Below are 22,669 nucleotides of genomic sequence, written 5' to 3'. Positions count from 1 at the left end.
ACGCTTAGTAACCGGTGGGAAAGAAACACAACAACTACTACTACTACTGGAAACACCTAGTTGCCTTGTCCCAAACTCCCTGCGCAGTGTGCGGTGGGGTGATGGTTTATGTTAAATTCACTGATCCTTGTGCTATTCACGTGTACACTTCCACGCACAAGGTTTTCTTATGTAATTAGTGGGCTTTTCGGGTGGTTCACGTTTAGCCAGCCCGGCGAAGGCAGCTGCTCAAGAGCGCGTGCGGACTGCGAACTGCGCAAAGGCGTTTCCCGCACGGCTCGTTCACATTGCCTGTTGTGCACCTGTGCATGACAATACATGAACGCGTGGTAATAATACACGCGACGCCTGGTGAGCGATTGGTTCGTGCAGTATTTGCGCTATTGACGGCACGGTGTTCGTCTGTTTGAGACCAATATATCAGCAGTATTATTATTATGTCAGCGCCATTATTAATTTAATCTGCTAATTTGTACATTTATATTTGCACATTTACAAATAACGACAGTCTTATGTGTGCCGATAGGCCACATAGTATGCTTGTGTGAAAAGGGGAATGAGCTAATAATTGTGTCCAGTTGACATTAATATAATAATGAAGAAATATGCATGTTACCACGAACGTCCTTAACAAGACCACAAATAGTATTAACTCAGCTCTCACAACAAAACTGTACATCAGTGATATTAAATACGCAAACATTAAAACATTAATACGGGGATTTCCTTCCAAGTCTTGAATACCTGTTTTGATACTGTGTGTGTATCCACCAGAGGACGCTGTTTCCTCATCAGTTACAGTTCATCCAGGGATTTGCCACAGTTCTTGCATACCAGTGGATAAAGTGTGAGAGAGAGAGAGAGAGAGAGAGAGAGAGAGAGAGAGAGGCCCCTCAGTGTAGGAAATAGGAGGTACTGCAAAAGAGGGGGTAACATCACCACCATATATTTGGGGATGTGTCATTTATTACCGTTAAATCTGCTGTTTCTACAGCAGAAACACTAGCCCTTTGTTAATGAGTATGATCAGATGGCTTTATGTTTGTTATGGGTGCAGTAGATTGGCTAGTTGGTTTAGTGAGAGACAGGCAGTTAGGTTAGATGTAGAGTAGGTGAAGGCTAAGTTAGGTTAGGTTGGAGGTGCTAAGGTTGGGTTTAGGTTGGGACAGCTAGGTATTTGGGAGTGAAGCTAAGGTTAGGTTTAGTTGGTATTAGGGTTTAGGTTGTTTAGTGAGAGACAGGCTAGGTTTAGGGTTTGGTTATGGGTTAGGTAAGTAAGTGGTTTAGGTTTGTTAGGTTTGATAGAGTTAGGGTGAAGGCTAAGGTTTAGGGTTTAGGGTTTAGGGTTGGAGAGACAGGCTAAGGTTTAGGGTTTAGGGTTATGGTAGAGTTAGGGTGAAGGCTAAGGTTTAGGGTTTAGGGTTTAGGGTTATGATAGAGTTAGGGTGAAGGCTAAGGTTTAGGGTTTAGGGTTGGAGAGACAGGCCCTCTCCCTGGGTGGCACACGCTCACCTCCCCTTACTGTATAAACCGAACCCCTAACCCATTACATCACTCACTGTGTCACATGCCACAGCAGCTAAACCTCACTCAAGCACTAAACTATCATCCTTCCACAGAGATAAGACGATCATACTCCACAGAGAGAGAGGGAGGGAGGGGAGGGAGAGAGAGGGGAGAGAGGAGAGGGAGAGGAGAGAGAGGGAAAGGAGAGACAGGGAGGGAGGAGAAAGAGGAGAGAGAGGGGAACGAAGAGGGAGAAGAACAGAGGAGGAGAGAGAAGGGAGGGGGAAACAGAGAGCGGGAGAGACAGAGATGGAGAAACAGAGAGAGAGACGGGGAGGGTGAAACAGAGAGAGGGAGAGACAGAAAGAGAGGAAGAGACAGAGATGGAGAAACAGAGAGAGAGACGGGGAGGGGGAAACAGAGAGAGGGAGAGACAGAAAGAGAGGGAGAGGGGGTCGGGGAGTCCCTGTAGCCAGAGAATTTGGGGGTGTCTCTGTGCTCCAATGGCCTACAGGCTGCTGAAAGAGGGGTACCCTGGGCTAATGTGGGACTCAGGGGGCCTGACCTTGCACCCCTGAGGAGTTATGCCTCCTGGGTTAAAAATGAGCTGTGGAGTTGGGTTTCACACACACACACACACGCACGCATGCACGCATGCACGCATGCACACACACGCACATACACCGCCACACACACAGCCCCTGTTCCTCTTGCTCTCCTCCCTCAGCAGGCCCATCCACACAGCAGCCCTGGTGATAAAGTTTAAACGGATAGCGCAGGGTTACACTGCACAATTACACTGCACTGTTACACTGCACAATTACACTGCACTGTTACCCCGAACGGTTACACTGCTTTGATTACACTGCACAGTTACACTGCTTTGATTACACTGCAGTTACACTGCTTTGATTACACTGCACTGTTACACTGCTTTGATTACACTGCACTGTTACACTGCTTTGATTACACTGCAGTTACACTGCTTTGATTACACTGCACTGTTACACTGCTTTGATTACACTGCTTTGATTACACTGCAGTTACACTGCTTTGATTACACTGCACTGTTACACTGCTTTGATTACACTGCACTGTTACACTGCTCTGATTACACTGCACAGTTACACTGCTTTGATTACACTGCACAGTTACACTGCATTGGTTACACTAAACATGTACACTGCACTGCTACCCAGAACTGTTACACTACTTTGATTACACTGCACAGTTACACTGCTTTGATTACACTGCACTGTTACACTGCTCTGATTACACTGCACAGTTACACTGCTTTGATTACACTGCACAGTTACACTGCATTGGTTACACTAAACAGGTACACTGCACTGCTACCCAGAACTGTTACACTACTTTGATTACACTGCACAGTTACACTGCATTTGTTACACTGCACAGTTACACTGCATTGGTTACACTAAACAGTTACTCTGCATTCGTTACACAATCATTATCACTCAAATCCATTATCTTGGCAAGTCTTGTTGGGCGCCCGACTTCTGAACTAAATACATAACATTACATTTATTTTGCAGATGCTTTTATCCAAAATGCATAACAAAGGTCATTGGAACAACCACAAAACACAGGTCCGATAAAGTACAATACTCATTTTGTAACAGTTATTCATAGCCATGAACACAGTAAGCCCAGTTCACACAGTAAGCATTACTCTCTGACAAGCTACAACATCAAGATAAAAATACAATATAAGTGCTGGATGGAGGTACATGTAACAAGAAAGTGGCAAAGGAGGTAGATGTGTAACATGAAAGTGCTATAGGAACAAAGTAGAGGGATTTACTGTAAGTGATAAAAATGATCCTAGATTGGGTGGTGATAGTTAGTCAGTCCAGGTATAGCTTGAAGAGATGGGCGATGACTGAGTGGTTCGTAGAGGAACAGGGAGTTCGTTCCACCACTGGGGAGCTAGGGTGGAGAAGCTCCGTGGTAGAGATGAGCCTGAACCCTTAACCCGGAGGCCAGGGGGTACAGGTCGGCCCTGCTGCAGCAGAGTGGAGTGGTCCAGCTGGCCTGTAGGATTTAATCATGTCCTCTAGTTAGGCAGAGTCTGTCCTGTTGGCTGCAGTGAGATATTGAGAAGTCAGCCAGGCAGGAAGATATTCTCCCATTAACCTGTACGGCAGAGGGAGGGAAAGAGACGAAGAGTTGTGTGTCATCTGCATAACAGTGATAAGAGAAACTCTGCGAATTAATGACTGAACAAAGAGATTTGGTGTATATGGTGAAGTCATCCAGTTCTGCTCATGCAGTGCGCCTGAATTTCGTTGTATGCACCAGTACAATGACAATAAAGAAATTCCATTCTATTCTGTTCTAGTTGTCGATGAAACCGTGTGCAAATCACGCTCAGTGGATGTTTGTGAGCAGCAGCCATGGCAGTATATCTGGAAAGAGACGTGTTTCTGTTCATTTTTAGCACATTTAGCACCACAAAAATATGGGTCTGCTGAGGTCCGTTGCATGACGGTCAGCTGTGACGGATATCTAGAAAACTCGTCAAATCTCAGCGAACTGTTTGGATGGCTCGACAGCGCTCTGGGAAAGTGGAAACAGCGCGCCGGCCCTTTAAGGAGGGCAGGACTGATGGATGAGAGAGACTCCGTACCCGAACCCCCCCCCCCCCCACCCCACCCCACACCCCCCGGGGTGCAGTCTCTGTTTCCTGTGCTCTTTCTGAAGGCTGCTTGGTGAGAAGGAGCACAGGAAATGGGGGCATAGGAAAGGGGGTGCGTGGGGGGGGGGGGGCAGGGGGTACCTCTAAATACGATGATCATTATTGTTTCTGTCAGTAACTTTCACCCTGCTCCCCGTGAGTCTTTCCTCCATGGCAACTCCACACAGCGGCCCCCCCTGCAGTGGCCCTCCCCAGCACCTATACCCCTGGGCAAGGCGGGGGGGGGGGGGGGCAGGTTTGAGAGCACTCCACTCCACACCTCGCGAACCCTCCTACCCAACCCCCCTCATTCCAGCTCTACCCTCAACTCCCTCACAGCCAGATGCCCTCAATTACGGGTTTCTCTCTCTCATTAAGAGAGTTAGAGGGGTTTCTCTCTCACAGTAAGAGATTTAGAGGGGTTTCTCTCTCACAGTAAGAGGGTTAGAGGGGTTTCTCTCTCACAGTAAGAGAGTTAGAGGGGTTTCTCTCTCACAGTAAGAGAGTTAGAGGGGTTTCTCTCTCACAGTAGGAGAGTAAGAGGGGTTTCTTTCTCTCACAGTAAGAGAGTTAGAGGGGTTCTCTCTCACAGTAAGAGAGTTTGAGGTGTTTCTCTCTCACAGTAAGAGAGTTAGAGGTTTCTCCCTCACAGTACGAGAGTAAGAGGGGTTTCTCTCTCTCAGTAAGAGAGTTAGAGGGGTTTCTCTCTCACAGTAAGAGAGTAAGAGGGGTTTCTCTCTCACAGTAAGAGAGTAAGAGGGGTTTCTTTCTCTCTCACAGTAAGAGAGTAAGAGAGGTTTCTCTCTCACAGTACGAGTACAGCAGGGTTTATCTAGAGTCAGGAGTGTAGATTTTGTGGAGTGATTTTGGGGTTTCTGCCAAGGAAGGGTTAGAGGACTTTATGGCTAGTCAGAGGTGTGGGCTGCTCGTGCAGCTAAGAGTTAGAGGGATTGTCTGTAAGAGAGTAAGAGGGGTTTCTTTCTCTCTCACAGTAACAGAGTTAGAGGGATTTCTCTCTCACAGTAAGAGAGTTAGAGGGGTTCTCTCTCACAGTAAGAGAGTAAGAGGGGTTTCTTTCTCTCAGTAAGAGAGTTAGAGGGATTTCTCTCTCACAGTAAGAGAGTAAGAGGGGTTTCTTTCTCTCTCACAGTAACAGAGTTAGAGGGATTTCTCTCTCACAGTAAGAGAGTAAGAGGGGTTTCTCTCTCACAGTAAGAGATTTAGAGGGTTTCTCCCTCACAGTAAGAGAGTAAGAGGGGTTTCTTTTTCTCTCACAGTAAGAGAGTTAGAGGGGTTTCTCTCTCACAGTAAGAGAGTTAGAGGGGGTTCTCTCTCACAGTAACAGAGCAGCAGCAGGTTTAATCAGGAGAGTCAGTGAGGTGGTGAGTATTTGTGCGGGAGTGGTTTAGGAGGGGGGGGTCTGGGAGGGGGGTTGTAGGAGCTTTAATGAGCTAGTCCAGAGGCTGTGTGGCTGTGATCGTGCAGCTATGGTAATGAGGTGATTGGCTGTAATGAAATCCAGAACATCCCCACCAGACCCCCCCCCCAGCCCACCTCCCCCACATCCAAAGAAAAAAAAACTTACTTTTTTGTTCCAGCCTCAATTTCAGTCCAGTTTAAATGCTCCAGAAGAACTCCCATCATGCTCAGCGTTATCCAAATGTTTTCATCACAGTCACATCTGGCCAATAAGAGGCTGAAGGACTCTCACACACACACACACACACACACACACACACACATACACACACGCACACACACACACACACACACAGTACAGTACTGTGCACATGCTTTTCACCTCACGTCTAATTAACGAAGATCGCTATCGCTAATTATCCACTTTAAAGATAACAGTGGTGCTGGAGCCCCAGCCTGCTGTGATTGCCGGTGACAAATTGCAGATCGGTCCCAAATTTAATTAGAGAGGTCAGCCTGGATACATCTCTGGAGCCTGTTATTCATATACACATTCTGCAGTTTTAAAAATCAAGAGTACACTTCTTTTTCAGTGTTTGTGTTGGCTGTGCTCCTCTCCCTGTGTGCGGACACAGAAGAGATACGGTCCTATGACTCTGAGGCTAAACAGCACGTGCTGCGTTTCACCGACGATCACATAAAAGAAGGCCACGCATCCTGCATCGGGCCCCAGAGCCTTCCCCAGAACCTCCCAGAACCCCCTGCAACAAAGCACGTGGCGGCTGAGGCTCCAGCTCATCAAGCTTAACCCTTTGAAGAGTCTTTTTTTTTTTTTTTTGGAACATTTTATTCAAAAATTCAATGTCAGCGTTCTAGAACTCCGTTGCATTCCATTACCACTGGCGATAGCTGAACCAGCATTAGAATGTTCAGTTAAGAACGTTCTAATCACATATTCGTGATCTCACCCCTTTTTTGAGGACTATTACTCAAATCGCGGCCCCCTGAGGTGCGAAAGCTACTGGTTTTACACCCTCGCTTTACCTGGCAGTCAGGTGTGAATGCAGTCTGGCCAAATAGCAGCACTAATTCACTGTTCAGTTAATTACCTGGGGGAAAATAAAACCATGGCCAGGTTTGGATTTGAGGTCCAGATTTCACTATCCATGCCTTAAAGGGTTAATAGAGGAAGTTCGTATGAGAGGTCTCTGTGTTTGATTATGTGAACTTTAGGGGCGGGGTTAAAGGGGATGCACTGCAAAAAAAAATAACACTACTCCAAGGTCACAATCAAATCATCTATGAAATTCCAAACGTGCACCTATCCTTTGAAACTTTAGACCACAAGACAAAAATTCAGGGACAAAATGTGTAAAATTCTGCAGCAGGAGAGTTGGAGTTTCTCCCAGGAACGGTATGACTATATCAAAATTATGAGGCTTCTTTTTTTCCAATGTATTTTACATTTGAATGATGGTTATTATAATTATTACAGGCATTTAGCAGACGCTCTTATCCAGAGCGACTTACATTAACTTTTTACATAGCATTTTACATTGTATCCACTTATACAGCTGGATATATACTGAAGCAATGCAGGTTAAGTACCTTGCTCAAGGGTACAACAGCAGTGTCCTTACCGGGGAATCGAACCTCCAACCTTTCGGTTACAAGCCTAGTTCCTTACCCACTGTGCCACACTACCACTATGATGCATAGCAGTATTTGGAAATGTTTCTCATTTTCTCCAAGTACATTCTCCTAACAGAAATATTGCTACTTTAGCGCTAGGTAACACAATTAATGAAATAGGGGAGAGTCGGTATAAATGTAACACGTTCTAATCACTTTTTGTACACCGCTGCAACAGTTGCATTTCAGATTAGCCCATGTGCAATTCAGTAAGGTAGGTAAAAATCATCATTTTTGGATATAAGGCTTGCTTTTATTTATAATAATTCAAATCATACTTCATTTTTAAAAGTTGTCTGTCCATGAAAAGCTAGTATGGTTTTCAGAGTGTATTCCAACAGGAATTGAATGCTAGATGACCAAAAGAACAAGATATCTCTGTCTGTATACATGCAACAACTGTTAGTCTGAGTTTCTATAACAATGTGCTTTTTTGCTGTTATGTTTACAGAATGCCATCTCAAGGGAAAACGAGTGGGTTGGTACCCAGGGAGGTCATGGAGATGACTTCAGATTTGGAGATTAGGGATGCTAGATGGTGTTGAAAACCATCTACATGTAGTGTCCTTTTGGAGATACCCAATGTATTTAAACTGGTATTTAATATTTGATAAAGAAATTAATTGTACTCATCAACATGCTTGACTTGTTTAAAGTTATTCCAGTGTTCAATGTTAAATGTGTTCAGCTAAATTTCTCGCTGCCCTGACATAGCCTCATCTTCTGGATGCTCCGCGTGGTTGATGGAAAAGAAACAGCCACCTGGTCACAGGCATTTATAATAAACACACACCCGATTGGTCTGTATGGTCGGCCATTTGCTTTGTAAAAGCTTATACCTGGATGTTAAGAAACAAACAAAAGCAGCTTTACTGACATGTCAAAGCTGTTTGAAGCTAAATTTAGTTGTGCTAGGCCAAATATTTCCAGAGTAAATCAACAAAATCCAAAAACCGTCACATTTATACAAATATGATCATTAAATAGTTGTATGTTTGATTCAATAAAACGTCCTTCATTTTCTTTTATTTTTTTACAGTTTACAGGCATAAATCCTCCTAACAGAGAAATATTACTATTTTAGCAGTGGGATACACAACTTGTGAAATTGGAGATATATGTATGTTTCATTAAATAAACATCCTTCATTTTCATGTTTTCTTACAGTATACAGGCATACAGAAATTCACCCATTGAGAGTTTTTTAAAAAGTGAATTATTATTATAGCCAACATAATAATAATAATAATAATACATATTTATTATTATTATTATTATTATTATTATTATTATTATTATTATTATTATTATTATTATTATCACAGTAGCCTTATTACAATACTGAAGCAATCATTTTTGGTAATAGTATCAGTAGTAGCATTATCATTGTTGTTAAGTATTAGCATTAAAACCCTAATCATTACACTATTATTATTATTATTATTATTATTATTATTATTATTATTATTATTATTATTATTATCACAGTAGCCTTATTACAATACTGAATCATTTTTGGTAATAGTAGTATTGCCATTATTGTTAAGTATTAGCATTACTACCGTAATCATCACATTATTATTATCATTATTATTATTGATACAAGTAGTAGTATAGTGAAGCCGTAAGTAGTGAGTCTATAACGCAGTTGGCGTCTCTCGCTGCGGCTGTCGGGTCACATCGGGTTTGTTCCTGCGGAACCTTCCAGCTAAACCAATGTTAAACACGTCACCATCAGGCACTGCTTCTAAAACGCCTGCATATTTCTGAGGCGTCGTTCTTCCTATTAAACCTCACTAACGGCTAAAACAATCCCGAATGGAATTGCATTCCGCGTGCTCCGCTATCCTCGTGGAATTACTGAATATTCTCCCTCTTTTTTCATCTCAGCTTTACTGCTGTTGCCCAACATTCCACAGCTTTCAATCGACCAAATAACACGACCCCTGGGTTACCCAGCAGGACCCGCGGGTGCCCCAGCAAAAAAGTAAAACGCACAAGCAAAACATCCAATTCTGTCTGACATATTTAATTTGAGAAATATGTTTTAAGCCGGTTACAAAAGCCAGCTTTTGCCGGAACCGACAGCACAACGACGCAATCCATCAAAACAGCAGCAAAACTGGAAACCCTTTAATTTACACACACGCGCGCGCGCGCACACACACACACACACACACACACAGAGAAAGAGAGAGAGAGGCCTGAGCGGATCTGGGTATACATTCGTTGTATACGGAGACAGTTTCACCATGTATTTTCTCCGGAATAAAACATCTATACAAATATAGAAGGAGAAACAGAAACGTATAGGTACTCATAGTCGTCCACATAGCTGTTAAAGTACCTTGTGTTGATAAAGAACCAGTTTAATTATTTATTTTTATTGTTCTGGAATTGCAACAAGCACGGGCCGATAAGCTTTTTTTTCCCTCCTCATAGTAAGTGTAGGCTACGTCAGAAGTTAAATGTTTTTTAAAAAAGTTATCGTCAAGTTTTATTTAATCATTGATTAAATGTAAACGTTAAACATTTACCAAAGTAAATACTTCAGCTGTCTTAATTGCCTTTTATGTTTGGATATACATATAAATGTAGTATTACCATGGATTAATGTATGAAATAAAAAAAACAGAAAAGCATAGATCATGTGGTGAATCACGTACAAAAATGTCTATAGGCCTACGTTTAGATTCTGTAGAACAAATGCAGTTTATATACAATTAAACTTTAATATAAGTTTGCAAATGTCGAGATGGTAACTTCTTAATGGTAAGCAAGCAAATAGGACGCAGTCATATTTACCGACGTTAATCCACATCAAGTTGTTCATCACATATAATAGTTAGGTTTAGAAGACTTTTCCTGGTCGTTTGTTCTTTTGCACGGAGAATTGCCTCGTGCCTGTACACTTCCCTCTGAAACACACAGGACCCGCCAGACAAATCCAGGTTTGTGTAAATGTGGACAACGAGGACAGCCCGAAAAGATTGGACGCCTAGTTCGAGTAGAAATGTCGACAATTCACGTACAGAACAGATTTTTTGGAGTTTTTATCCCTGGTACGCATTCAAAGGCGTTCCCCTGCTACCGAGAAACATCTGTTCTTTTCACGTGACTTTTAAGAAAAATACTAACATCTGGTAAAAATAAGTTTCATTCAGGTGCCTCAGTAAATTTGCACTCTCAAAAGTCACCCAGAGGAACTCTACTTCACAATTCTCGTCTGTATAAGAACGTGGTGAACTTTAACAGATTAATCGGTTAAATTTCAGATTTGCCATGTAGCCTATTACAAGATGTGCAAATATAATTTTAGATAAAGGGATTTAACTCAGATTTAATGTTTCAATAAGCATTAATTACAGACGACGTGCAACCATTTATTGACTAGCTTTTGAAAACATATCCGGAAATTAATAACGGACCTGTACACCTACTGCCATACATTTTTAAAGTATCGTAATTTTTCCATTCTTAAATAAGATTCTTATATTTTCTGTCTTAATACTTTAGACAGAACATTGTTTACCCTATAATTATGACACTTATTTTAGCCATATCTATTAGGCTATGTAAAATATTCTGCGTGTTTGCGCGCGTGTGTATGTGCGTGCGTGTGTGTGCTCGCGCTCTGCATTTCATCCACATCTGGGAATTCCGCACGTGCCTGGGAGACCAGTTATACACCTTCAGATGGGCACGTGCTTTCAATGCAGAGCAGCTCGTTCTAAAATACTTTTCCAGATTTTCCATTTGCGGTAAAAAAAAAGCTGCCTGTGACCGTCAAAACTGTTTTTACAATGTCACCAGAAAATATAGTCTGAACCAACTGCGTACCCTTTTTAAGCATAGAATTTTTATTGAATTGTTGTGGAACATAATCGTGGGCCGAGTATTTTGAGGATAACATATAAATCAGAATGACGTCACGACGGAATGTGACGCATGTCCTAGCGCAAGCCATGCCAACCAGCAACCCTCCGTCCACGAGGACAAACTGAAATGGAACACCAACAACACGAGGAAACAACAGTAATTATAGCTATGAGAATAATTATATTCATAATACAAAAATAAAAAAGATTTGATGCTGAAAAGAATGACTATTGGGCCTAGGCCTACTATTAATAATTTGGAACAACTGAATGCAGTTTAATTAATAGCATTAATAAGGAAAAATATTCCCTCCCCTTAAAATAATCATAACCAAAATATTTGTAATTAACGCTCAAGGACAGCAGATGTTCGTAGGCTCTTATATGCCATTCTACCAGAGCGTAAGAAAGCCGGTCATTCTTTCATCTGAACTTCCCCAAAAAGAGTCCTGGTAAGTCGGAGTATCCTGAATAGGTTATCCGGCTACTCATTCTATATGATTAATACCTGAATATGTCCGTAATTATCAACAGTAGTTTTATATTTGTCAATAGCCTCAAACGGTGGACTAAAAACAACAGCTATGGGCCGTAAAGAGCTCTTAACCGCTATAACTGCCCCTCAGACCGCTTCCAACACTAGCAACAGAAACTCTGAAATGTAACAATGAAATCGATTTTTTTAAAATGTGACAAAATACTTAGTAAGCATATAATCAACCGATTCCCGTTAAGTCACCGTTAGAAAAAGAAGGAGCCAGGGACTTGGCCTTTGCCAAGTAAAGTAAACAAATAAAACGTGATTAACGGTGAATCTGTCACCCTTCTGACCTCGAGCAATGGGTTGGTATGTCCATTAAAAATGGAGTTCGATAACCTTTTCATACCTCCACAAAGGGGTACTTCACAGTTTATGGCCGAGTTCTGGTAAAACTGTCGCCTGGGTTTCTACTTTTCGCATAACATAATTAGGCTAAGCACTTCGGAAGCGTATGCTATCCGTCCCTTTACTTGTCGTTTACATCGTTTACATAAGCTGGTTACATCAAACGTAACTCGTTAAAATGCAATATTTATTTTATTTGAGAAACATATACAGTTATTTACAAAACAATGATTAAAATTAGGAATGCATCAAGACACCGGATCTGCTCTGCATCATAACGCGTAGTCCCCTAACATCAATAAATAAATAGAATGGATTTCCCAGAAAAATGAAAACATTTATATAAATGTTTGCACAGGTATGAGCCAAGAAAGATAAAAAATGAAGTCTTATAATAAAAAATAAATCTTCGTTCACAGCCGAGAACGGAAATGGTGTTTCTTCACTTTCTTCATAAGAAAATTGGCCGTTGTGGGTCAAAGGTCATCCAGGCGTATAGACATGCGTGTTTGCCACATTCAAGAAACTATTTGGTACCAGGTCTGGAAGCGCAGGGTGTCGCGGTACAGCGAGGCCCGCGCGCTCAAATGCCGTGTCGGAACTTTTTCCGTAAGTGCTCCCATTCCCCCGTCCCTCTTTGGTTAAAATATTTCTTTGTTCTCCCCACCACCCACCCCTAAAAAGAAAAAAAAAACACAGTTTGTACAATCCAGCGTCGGCCTCAGGAAACGCCTCCCAGAATAGGTAAGTGAAATCGATTGCCACCTAAGAAAACAATATCAATCAGTTGTGTCACACACGCAACCACAAGCTTGGTTCACCACTTAAAAACCAGGCTGTTTTTACCGTAAGTACAAATTCAGTGGTAAAGGGGGGTTCTCTAGTGGCAGTTAAAAGACTACAATACAGCTAATGCAAGACGATTAACTCCGAATATGATGGGAACGATTTTTTGATAACTACGAACTCGTGTGAATGCGAAAACTGAAATGAAAGCATACCATGTTGCCCCCTAAGGCTCTACGAACGCTAGTGAGATGTTGACATGGACCACGCGCCCTCCATCCTCCACACCGAGAAGGCGTAGCTTAACCTCTCGTGAGCCGCGTAGTTGCAGCCGGCCGCTTTGGAGTCCAGCTCGTCACTCTGCAAAACCTGGCAGAGGAAGTCTATGTACCTGGCGGCGAGTTTTAACGTCTGGATTTTACTCAGTTTGTCCGACGGCAAAGTGGGGATTATTTCCCGCAAGGATGCGAAGGCTTCGTTCAGCGACTGCGTCCTCTGTCGCTCGCGCACGTTCGCCATGACTCTCTGCGCGTGAATGTCTTCGAAAGACTGTGGGCTGCTGCCGCTAGATTTCTTCGCCCTTTTCCCAGGGGTCGGGCTATCTGAATCCTCCCCGTTTTTCCTGCCTCTTCTCCTTTTCCTCCCCCTTCGCTTCGGCCGTCTCTCTGGCTCTTCCTCGCTGTTGGTTAGGCTGTCGTCGGGAGAAAGAGGAGAGCTGGATTCGTCCTGGTTCGTTTCTTCGAACATTGCTTCCAGACGCACGAGACAAGTACTTTTAACTATTTGAATTTATACGCAGCCTTCAGCCCGGGTGCTCACCTAAGAAGAATTAGGCAAAGTGCTCACACCCTGGCTTTGGGCCGTGGCGGCGCCTGTAACTTGTCGGAAACTTTGAGCGCACTTAAAGACTGGATAGAGAAATGTTTGGAGAGGGAGGCGATTGGCCAAGGAAGCGAACTACGCGAAACGAGGGGTGGGCGCGTCCAAGGAACTATCAAAAAAAAGTTTCCGTTATACAAGAATCAATTCTCTCGGAGGCGTCTGGAATCGGAGCCAAGAATATCATTGTAAAGAAAATATCATTTTTGAGTTGATTTTCAGTTTTACGCGTTCAGCCGAAAGTGGGTAAAAGAGGACACGGCGGCGGAAGTGAAGGTTTAAAGTGCCTCGAGCGTTTAAACCTGGGGGAAGGAAAAGCAGTTCATTTTATAGGGTTTCCTAAATCACAGCATGACTCATATTTGATGACATTTAAATTCTCCAGTCCGAAGCGGGATTTTTTTTTTTTTTTTAAACATAAATTTTGATCAAATGTGTAAATTAAATTGACGTTTGAAGCCATGACAATCAGTCAGGTCTACACAATACAAATAAAAAATAAAATAAATACGCAAACCAATGAAAACAATCAGTAGCCTAACGTTTTACTTTTACACAACGTCATACCTAGTTACATTAAAGAGCTATCCAATTTGTTCATAAAATGACATTGTGCCAAACTCAACAGACCCTGATTGTCGCGTGCGCTTGCACTCAAGGTGCCTGAGGCAGGAGATTCCCGAGTGAGTGAGGAGTTCGGTGCCTGGGTCGGGGAAGGGAGTCGGTTCACCAGGGACTTGGGAGTGATGAGGCGCGGTGATGCGGCGCCTCGCGCTGTCTCCTGGCAAACACTCCCCTGCTAACTCATCGCAGGATACGCGAGGGGGGGGTGGGGTTGTTACAACTTGGCCGTCACACACAATGTGATGGAAATGCCAGGAAGGACCCTTTCATCTGATAAGCGCGTCAGTGGAAATTAAAATTAATCACTGCCAGACACCCGGATTCCTCATTTGCATCATAAATAGACGGACTGGGAATGGGAGACCGGAGGGCGCAGAAAGAGGCGCACTGCACGTGATGATGATTTTAATAAGCGTCCCTGCTTCGCCCATTCGGAGCCGTCTGGGTTTCCCGCGACGGCGCGGAAGGTGAGAACTGTTATTGCTTCGCGTGGGCGCCGTGCTGAAACGGGCTGCCCACCGAGAGCCGGGCGTTTATTTTCACACGTGACCAACTGGAAGCTCTGAAGCGCACCACAGCCTGCCCGCGGTCCTGACAGAGCGCTGCGAGTTTGGGCTCCGGAGTCCGGCTCCGATTTCAAGCTGCGGGGTGAACGACTCTCACGACACGTCACCGAAGCGGCCAAGGCTCGGACTGCGAGGCCAGAATGTTACACAAACATTACCTGGCGCGGGGGTGGGGTGGGATGGGGTGGGATGGCGGGCGGGGAGGGACTGCGTCCAAAGAAAACATATAAAACACTTTTAACTCTGAGCGGATGCAGTTAAAGACTGTCTGATTTTCAAAATATCAGTCTCCAACCTTGTAACTTTAACGCCGCCACAAATTGCACCCCAGGGCATTCAGTTTACGGCGCAGTTCCGGCTAACAAGAACCCCCTGGACCCGCAGCCCCGATTAAGAATTAAACGAGGTAAAATGTGCTGACTACATTTCCGCTCCGGGGCAGCCCCGCGCAGAGCTCCTGACACGATCTCTCGGTACTTTCCACCCAGGTGTATGTAATACACAAATACACAACCCACAAATACAGCCAAATAATAACTAAACTTAAATTAAACAATGAATGAAGGCATATATACACACACACCACCAGAGGGCGTACTTTCCCCACACCACAGATTCAGTCATTGTCAGCCCTCTTGGCTTCTGTCCAGTAAACCAACCTGAAGCGGTGTTGCTTTCACGCTGCTGCGCAGACTCCAGGTCTGGTTAGCCTGCCCAACAGCCCATTGGTCCAAAGCGCTGCCAGCATCCTATGTGGCAGCAGGCCAGGGTCGCAGAGAGTGCCCTGTGCCCCAAACTTGCCCTTAATCTCTCCAAAAACCAGGCTTTTATTTCCGCATAGCGCCCCTTACAAACTGGGCATCACACATGACTTCACAACAACTTCAGGGGACGATAAAGAGGGGGAAAATATGGGAAAATAGGAAAAGTTTTTTAAAAAAATTTTAAAATGGGGGGGGGGGGGGGTGATCCAGAACAGCCGAAAATGGATAAAAGAAGTGCTAAGCTGAAGCCCAGGCGGGGTACTCATCGAAGAGGGGCGCAGGTAAAGAGTTCAGGGCTTCTCCTCTGGGGAAAGCCGGACTCCACACTCTCTGTTTATTTAGCTTCGTTTGCGCGTCCGTGCCAGCGGTGGGGAACCCCGCCGTCGTAGGTGGGCCACGTCTCCAAAAGACTGGACGAGCAGCGGCGCGGGTCTGCGGCCGACAGCTCAACGCTAAACAAGATAAATGCATCAGCTTCAGCCAAGCGTGCAGTCACCTGACGCTCTTTTGTGAAACGCTTACTCATCGCTTATGCAAAAGTGTTCCAGTGAATCTCTCATAAAACAGTCACATTATTGAACGTTTGGCTTAAATTCAAGAATTGCAGACATTTTAGTCATTGTGGGGTGGTTTTTTTTTTTTGGTAAAAAAAAAAAAAATTTTTAGTGCGCTAATATTAAAGTAGCTCAGTGTGCACAAGGCTGAAAGTCATCATGGTGGTTTCTGCGCTCAATCTGAGAAAGTCACTTCTGTTTTTGTTTTTTTTTCAGATTCTTACACATCGTCAGAGGTCAGCCCTGGTTAAAGAGCTAGGTCTGTGACTGATGGCCCCCTGGGGACACCCCTGCCCCCCCAGAGACACCCCCCCCAGCACATCTATCAGTCCCCTCTGCACAGACACTTCTGTTTACATACGAAGAGCATGATCCAGTGGACCCACCCCCACTCTCTGCTAGGCCACACCCCCACAATCCGCCACCCTCCGCTAGCCCACACCCCCCTCCCCCCATCTGGCCCTCCCCAGCTCGTCTGTGAGCAAACGCTATCAGACAAAATTAATTTCAAATGATAAACCGTTCAGATACCTCATTGATTAACAGCCTGGGAATTAAAATGGCTCGAGCCGTTGCCACAGTAACAGAGAACGGCTCCAGGAGGAAAGGAGGGGGGGGGTGGGGGTGACGGGAGGGGCCTGAGGCATGCTGGGTAATGGAATATTTGGGCTGGGCATGCTCAGTCAGGTCCCTTTAGTCACCACTTCAGGAGGGGCTCTCCTGTGTGATTGGTTGGGTGTGCGGTGCCCCAACCAGCTGATGGTCATTAGGGTCTCCCGTCCCCCCCATCACACACGCACACACACACACGCACACGCACGCACACACACACACACACACACACACGCACGCACACACACGCGCACACACACACACGCACGCACACACACACATATACACGCATGCACACGCACACACACACACACACACGCGCACACACACACACGCACGCACACGCACACACACACAAACACAAACACGCACACACGCCACACACACACATACACATATACGTGCATGAGCCTCTCACATACAGGAACTAGAATACACTGACCTGTCCATCACCCTTTTACCCAGAAAAATGACATTGCATGAATTTAATTATCTAGAATGACCAAATAAAAGGTATAAAACTTCCTCTTTTTAAAGTATCTGATTTTGGTACTGAGGAGCTCAAACTAAACAATACATTTCTCAAGTTTGTATTAAAGTGCAAGCTATTATTATTATTATTATTATTATTAGTATTAAGTGTCACTATATCAACTCAACAGTAGTTTAAGTCACAAGAAATAAGTTCCCCAGATCAAAGCGTATTTGATTAAAATCAGACGCTTTCTGACAAATCCAGGTTTATAAATGTCGGATTGTATTCTCTCGTGAGTGGAAATGCATATTAGTACTCAAGTTGTAACAGTGAAAATAATTACAACGACAAAGGTCATACCAAAAACAACGGTTCTGAGATTACTATGGTGACGTTAACAAAAGAGACAACAAAACATCAATTGAGAACATGTTATTATGCGACGCAATTATGGATACGAAATTAATAATACTGTTTACAACTAATATTATTTAACACTTTATCAATTAGCTAATCAGCCGATAGGCGCGTTATTTTCCTCCAGCAGATCCGTCATAAAGGAGATGTACACTATGGCGAGTCTCAGAGTTTCGATCCGGGACAACCTCTTCTCGTAGGCGAAGGTGGGCACCTTCTTCCGCAGGTCATCGAAAGCCTCGTTCAGGCTGAACATCCGCCTCCGTTCCCTGATGTTCGCGGCCTGCCGCTGGACGGTGGTGATCACGCGCTTCCTCTTTGACCTCCCCGTGAGCGAGGCCGTGCCAAGCGCGGGCGTGTCGCCCGTCCGCGGATAGCCGCTCTGAGCGGAGCGCGTCGGCTCGTCTCCTCCGGGGATGGAGATGATATCCAAAAATCGGCCCCGCAAATCCGCGCTGTGCAGAGACGTGACCGAGTTAAGCTTTGCTGCCGGTTTTGGAGATAAATCTAGAAAGTGAACGTCACTGGCAAAGTCCAAAAGCGTAGGTTCCAAAAGCGTCCCTTGAATTTCCATTTTATTTTGAAATAATGAAAAATACTCAGGAGGACATGGGTAAATATTTGGGGGTCTTCAGAGGGAAACGATGGCGATGGGATTACTAGAATGGTTACACATAGCACTACGGAGGCACACCAAGTCTTTATAGTTCGTTAATGTCATAACGGGATTACGGACCGGTCAGGGAGCCAAATGATCCACCCGCCTTTATGGACGATGAAAGATTACGGCCGACGGTTTGCGTCGCGTGGAAATCGCCGACGCCGTTATTCAGCTGCGAAATCCTGTCAGAGCGAGGAAGTCAGGTCCTCTTGGCAAAGTTCCATGGGTCTTTTCCCGCTGTTTTAATGTCTCCAATTCGACTTCACGCGCTTTCATGTCTCCGGACGGAGCGAAAATCCCTTTAAAGAGGAATCCGAGTGAAAGTGACGGGGCAGCGCTGAGCAAGCGAAGGCTTTAACGGCGCTGCGCACAAGAGCCCTCGCGCTGACAAAGGGTCGCCGCGCGCTGTTTACTCAGTATCCTGGTGCAATGGGAACTAAATAATGAGAGTTCTATCACTTAAAAGAAGCCAGCGCTGACGACCAAATATAACATTCCCCCACAGTCACTATATTTGAGCCCCCTTTATTTTGCAAATCAGAGTAAACGACTGTCAGTTCCCAGGGCCGGAGACCCTTCCACCGCCCAAAAAACCCCATAAACTGGGGGTGTTTTTCAGAGAAACCGCGAGGGCCCTCCACACACATACGGGACAGCGTAAGAGCCAACACAGGGCGGGGTGGTGGTCAGAACGTTGCTCAAGGGGTGTGACGGAATTGTGATCAAACTGGGACTGGAACCTAAATCCCTCCGGTTCAGACATCAGCACTACACTGGGGGATGTGCTGGGGCCTACAGGTTGTGATGGCGGTAAGTAAACCAGGTTTATGCTTTTAAAGGCTGTAATGGTAGTAAGGCAGGCAGGTTTTGTGCAGAGAGAGCAGATTGTGCTCTAACCTGATTTCACACAGGTAAGTAAGGCAGGTGTTTTGCAGGGAGCTGGGTGTGCTCTAACCTAGTTTTACACAGGTAAGTAAAGTAGGTTTTTTGCAGAGCTGGTATTGCTCTAACCTGGTTTCACAGGTAAGTAAGGCAGGTGTTTTGCAGAGAGAACTGGCTGTGCTCTAACCTGATTTCACACAGGTAAGTAAGGCAGGTGCTTTGTCAGACAGTGCTGACTGTGGTCTAACCTGGTTTCACACAGGTAAGTAAGGCAGGTGTTTCATTAGACAGTGCTGACTGCTCTAACCTGGTTTCACACAGGTAAGTAGGGCAGGTGTTTTGCAGAGAGCTGGTCGTGCTCTAACCTGGTTTCACACAGGTAAGTAGGGCAGGTGTTTTGCAGAGAGCTGGTCGTGCTCTAACCTGGTTTCACAGGTAAGTAGGGCAGGTGTTTTGCAGAGAGCTGGTATTGCTCTAACCTGCTCTTCCTGTAAAGTGACACTAGAGCACAGAGAGCGCTTCGATTTCTGTGGAAAGTAAACGGGCCCTTCAACGTCACGCCGGCTTGGAGCCATCTTTCCCAGGATGAATAAAGAGCCAAAGGAATGGTGTTATGCTATAGTCACAAAAAACCAATAAGATCAATTAAGAAGAATGGCCAACAAAAAAAAAAAAATTTTTTTCACAATTTGGAGAAAATTAATTTGAGTCCAGGAGAGGGTGACCTCCACTGAAAACAAATGTAGTCACAGCTCTGAAAGGCCACATCACCCTGAGAGACCCGTGCGCCGGACGGGAGGTAGCTGCTGCAGACGTGGGGCACCCAGGGAAGAATCCACCACAGAGCCATCAGAAACTCGGCCAAAGAGAAGGGGGTGTGTGGAGGATCTTTGCTCAGGAGCGCGGAGGATCTTTGCTCGGCCTGTGTTCCTGTCCACAGAGTAAACACGACGTGCGCATTCTCACCGTCGTCAGCGGCGACGCTGAGAAAGCACAGCTGTACCGGGAGAATATGAGGTAATCCTGTGCACCCCAGTGGCTGCTGGGTAAATATTGATTTTAAATAAGAAATAAAACCCGGGAGACAATGACGGTGTTGGCTCAGACGCGGGACCTTTTCCAAACGGCGGCCCAGTCCCAGAATGCCTCTGTTCCTTCCATCCACTGCTCCTCTCCCGACCCTGCCGCTAGAAAACCCGCTAACGAACGCACATCCGCGCGGAGATCGCCCGAGCGCTTAACCGCGTCTCTCCGCACTCAGACGCCCGTGTTCCAGCTAAAAGATCTGCATTTCCCCCACAGCCGCAGCGCCGATAACGTTTAGCCTTCCTGCTTCCAGAGGGCTAAGGAGGTGCCCTCTCGACACCGCTAAAAATCTCCGCCACCCAAAACCGCACCGTCACCTGGCGGGAGAGATGATCGAACAGCACGCAGGACTCATTACAGCCACTGCTATATCAGCAAATCAGACGTTCAGGGCACCGTTTCAGATGTGTGTAATCATATCCAAACTGAAAGGAGGGGCCTTGTTATAGGCCACGTAGGCCTGCGATGCACCGTCGCTGGAAAAAAAACTTGACACGCTCTCAGATTTACGCCCTGTCCTGGGTTTGGGACCGTCTGCGTCCCCTCCTCCTGGATTTTTCCAGGGTTTGGACCGGATTGTTCCCCCAAAACTACAATAAATATGAAACTATGCTCCCAATCTCTGGGACACAATGGTTTTTACATGCTCCAAGTATCCCATAAATATTGCTGAAAATAGTCTTAGTGCACCATCTTTAAAATTTCCCTCCATAACTCTTGTGACAAAGGGCAAGGGCTTATGTCCTATCTAGCTGTTGATACATTAATTAAAGCATTTTATGGATGATTTATTTCTGTCCCTTACCTGCACAACAGACTTCCTAACTTAAGAGATTAATATAACGCTAGAAACACCAGAAAAAAACATCCATCTCTGGATTCCCAGTCGATGTGCTCCTGTTCACTTTCATCTAATGTTAAATTGCGATCTCAAAGCACAACTGCGCTTTTATTAAAAGGAAAGCACCTTCAAAACACACATGCGCTTTTATCGAATATTAAATCACGGTCTCAAAATGCCCTCACTTATTTGCATGTTATGCACAACAGATTCACACACAGAATAGCTGAACCACATAGACACGGACAGAACAGCGCCCCCAGCAGGCTCCCCAAGGCCAGCATGCTCTATGATTATCCCCCAGTGAGAAACACTGGATATTCAGTTCTACTTAATCACCTTTTTTGTATTTAAACTGTATCAGCTCCCTCTTATTTTGTGACCCAAAGAACCCTGTGCTTACTCTACCCTGCCCCCCACAAACCTTCCCAAACTGCACAAACACAGAGGCCCTCTCCACCCTCCCCTGCCCCCCTCCATCCCTCCCTCACTGCCTTCCTCCCTCCCTCCTTCTCTACCCTCCCTGCCCCCCCTCACCTCCAAGCCGATCTCCAGCTCAGGGGCTCAAATAAACATTAGAGGGGTTAGGGCACTTATGCAGCTGAAACCCCAACCTGTGTGCAAGTACACAAGTGTGTGTGTGTAAGTGTGTGTGAGTGAGTGTATGTATGTGTGTGTGTGTGTGTGTGTGTGTGTGTGTGTGAGTGAGTGTATGTGTGTGTGTGTGTGTGTGTGCATGTACCCACACTACCCAAACACCATCACCCCACAACACCACCCAAACACCGTCACCCCACAACACCACCCAAACACCGTCACCCCTCAACACCACCCAAACACCATCACCCCACAACACCACCCAAACACCATCACCCCACTACACCACCCAAACACCGTCACCCCTCAACACCACCCAAACACCATCACCCCACAACACCACCCAAACACCGTCACCACACAATACCACCCACTCACCCCACTACACAACCCAGTCACCCCACTACACAGCCCAAACACAGTAACTGCGCAACACCATCACTGCACAACACCACGCACTCACACCACACCACCCAAACACCAACACCCCACTACACCACACCACCAAAATGAAGTCACCCCACACCACCCAAATACAGTAACCCCGCTGTAACTCCACCCAGTGACCCCACTGTAACACTAACCAGTTACCCCACTCCACTACCCCACCCAAACACAGTCATCCTGCAGTAACACGACCCAGAATAGGAAAGAAAACATGCAATTCCTTACGGATCTGTGATATTACTTAACCCCGTGCAGCACTATTTATTACCCACTTATATCTCACCTCCATGCCACTCGTAGCAAAGCCAAGCTGCACTGTTACTGCAGTAGCAGGAGCTACTGCTGCCCCCTGCTGGAACAACAAAAGACCTACACACACATTCCACAAAAGCCAGGCAA

At 45.3% G+C, this 22,669-nt stretch overlaps 2 protein-coding genes across 2 annotated transcripts; both read right to left on the bottom strand.

Moving 5' to 3' along the window:
* Window positions 1-12,252: 12,252 nt before the first annotated feature.
* Window positions 12,253-14,058, bottom strand: LOC135262177 (twist-related protein-like). The gene is made up of 2 exons (XM_064349080.1): window positions 13,081-14,058; window positions 12,253-12,844 (listed from the first exon to the last, which is right to left on the bottom strand). Exon 1 carries the CDS (start codon window positions 13,610-13,612, stop codon window positions 13,109-13,111), a length of 504 nt encoding a protein of 167 aa, XP_064205150.1. The 5' UTR covers window positions 13,613-14,058; the 3' UTR covers window positions 12,253-12,844; window positions 13,081-13,108.
* Window positions 14,059-17,853: 3,795 nt separating this feature from the next.
* Window positions 17,854-18,330, bottom strand: LOC135260431 (pancreas transcription factor 1 subunit alpha). Its single transcript, XM_064345645.1, has one exon. It carries the CDS (start codon window positions 18,328-18,330, stop codon window positions 17,854-17,856), a length of 477 nt encoding a protein of 158 aa, XP_064201715.1.
* Between the last annotated feature and the right edge of the window lie 4,339 nt (window positions 18,331-22,669).

Source organism: Anguilla rostrata, chromosome 8, assembly GCF_018555375.3.
Source record: "Anguilla rostrata isolate EN2019 chromosome 8, ASM1855537v3, whole genome shotgun sequence".
Taxonomy (NCBI): domain Eukaryota; kingdom Metazoa; phylum Chordata; class Actinopteri; order Anguilliformes; family Anguillidae; genus Anguilla; species Anguilla rostrata.
This window is presented reverse-complemented; position numbering and strand designations above follow the sequence as displayed.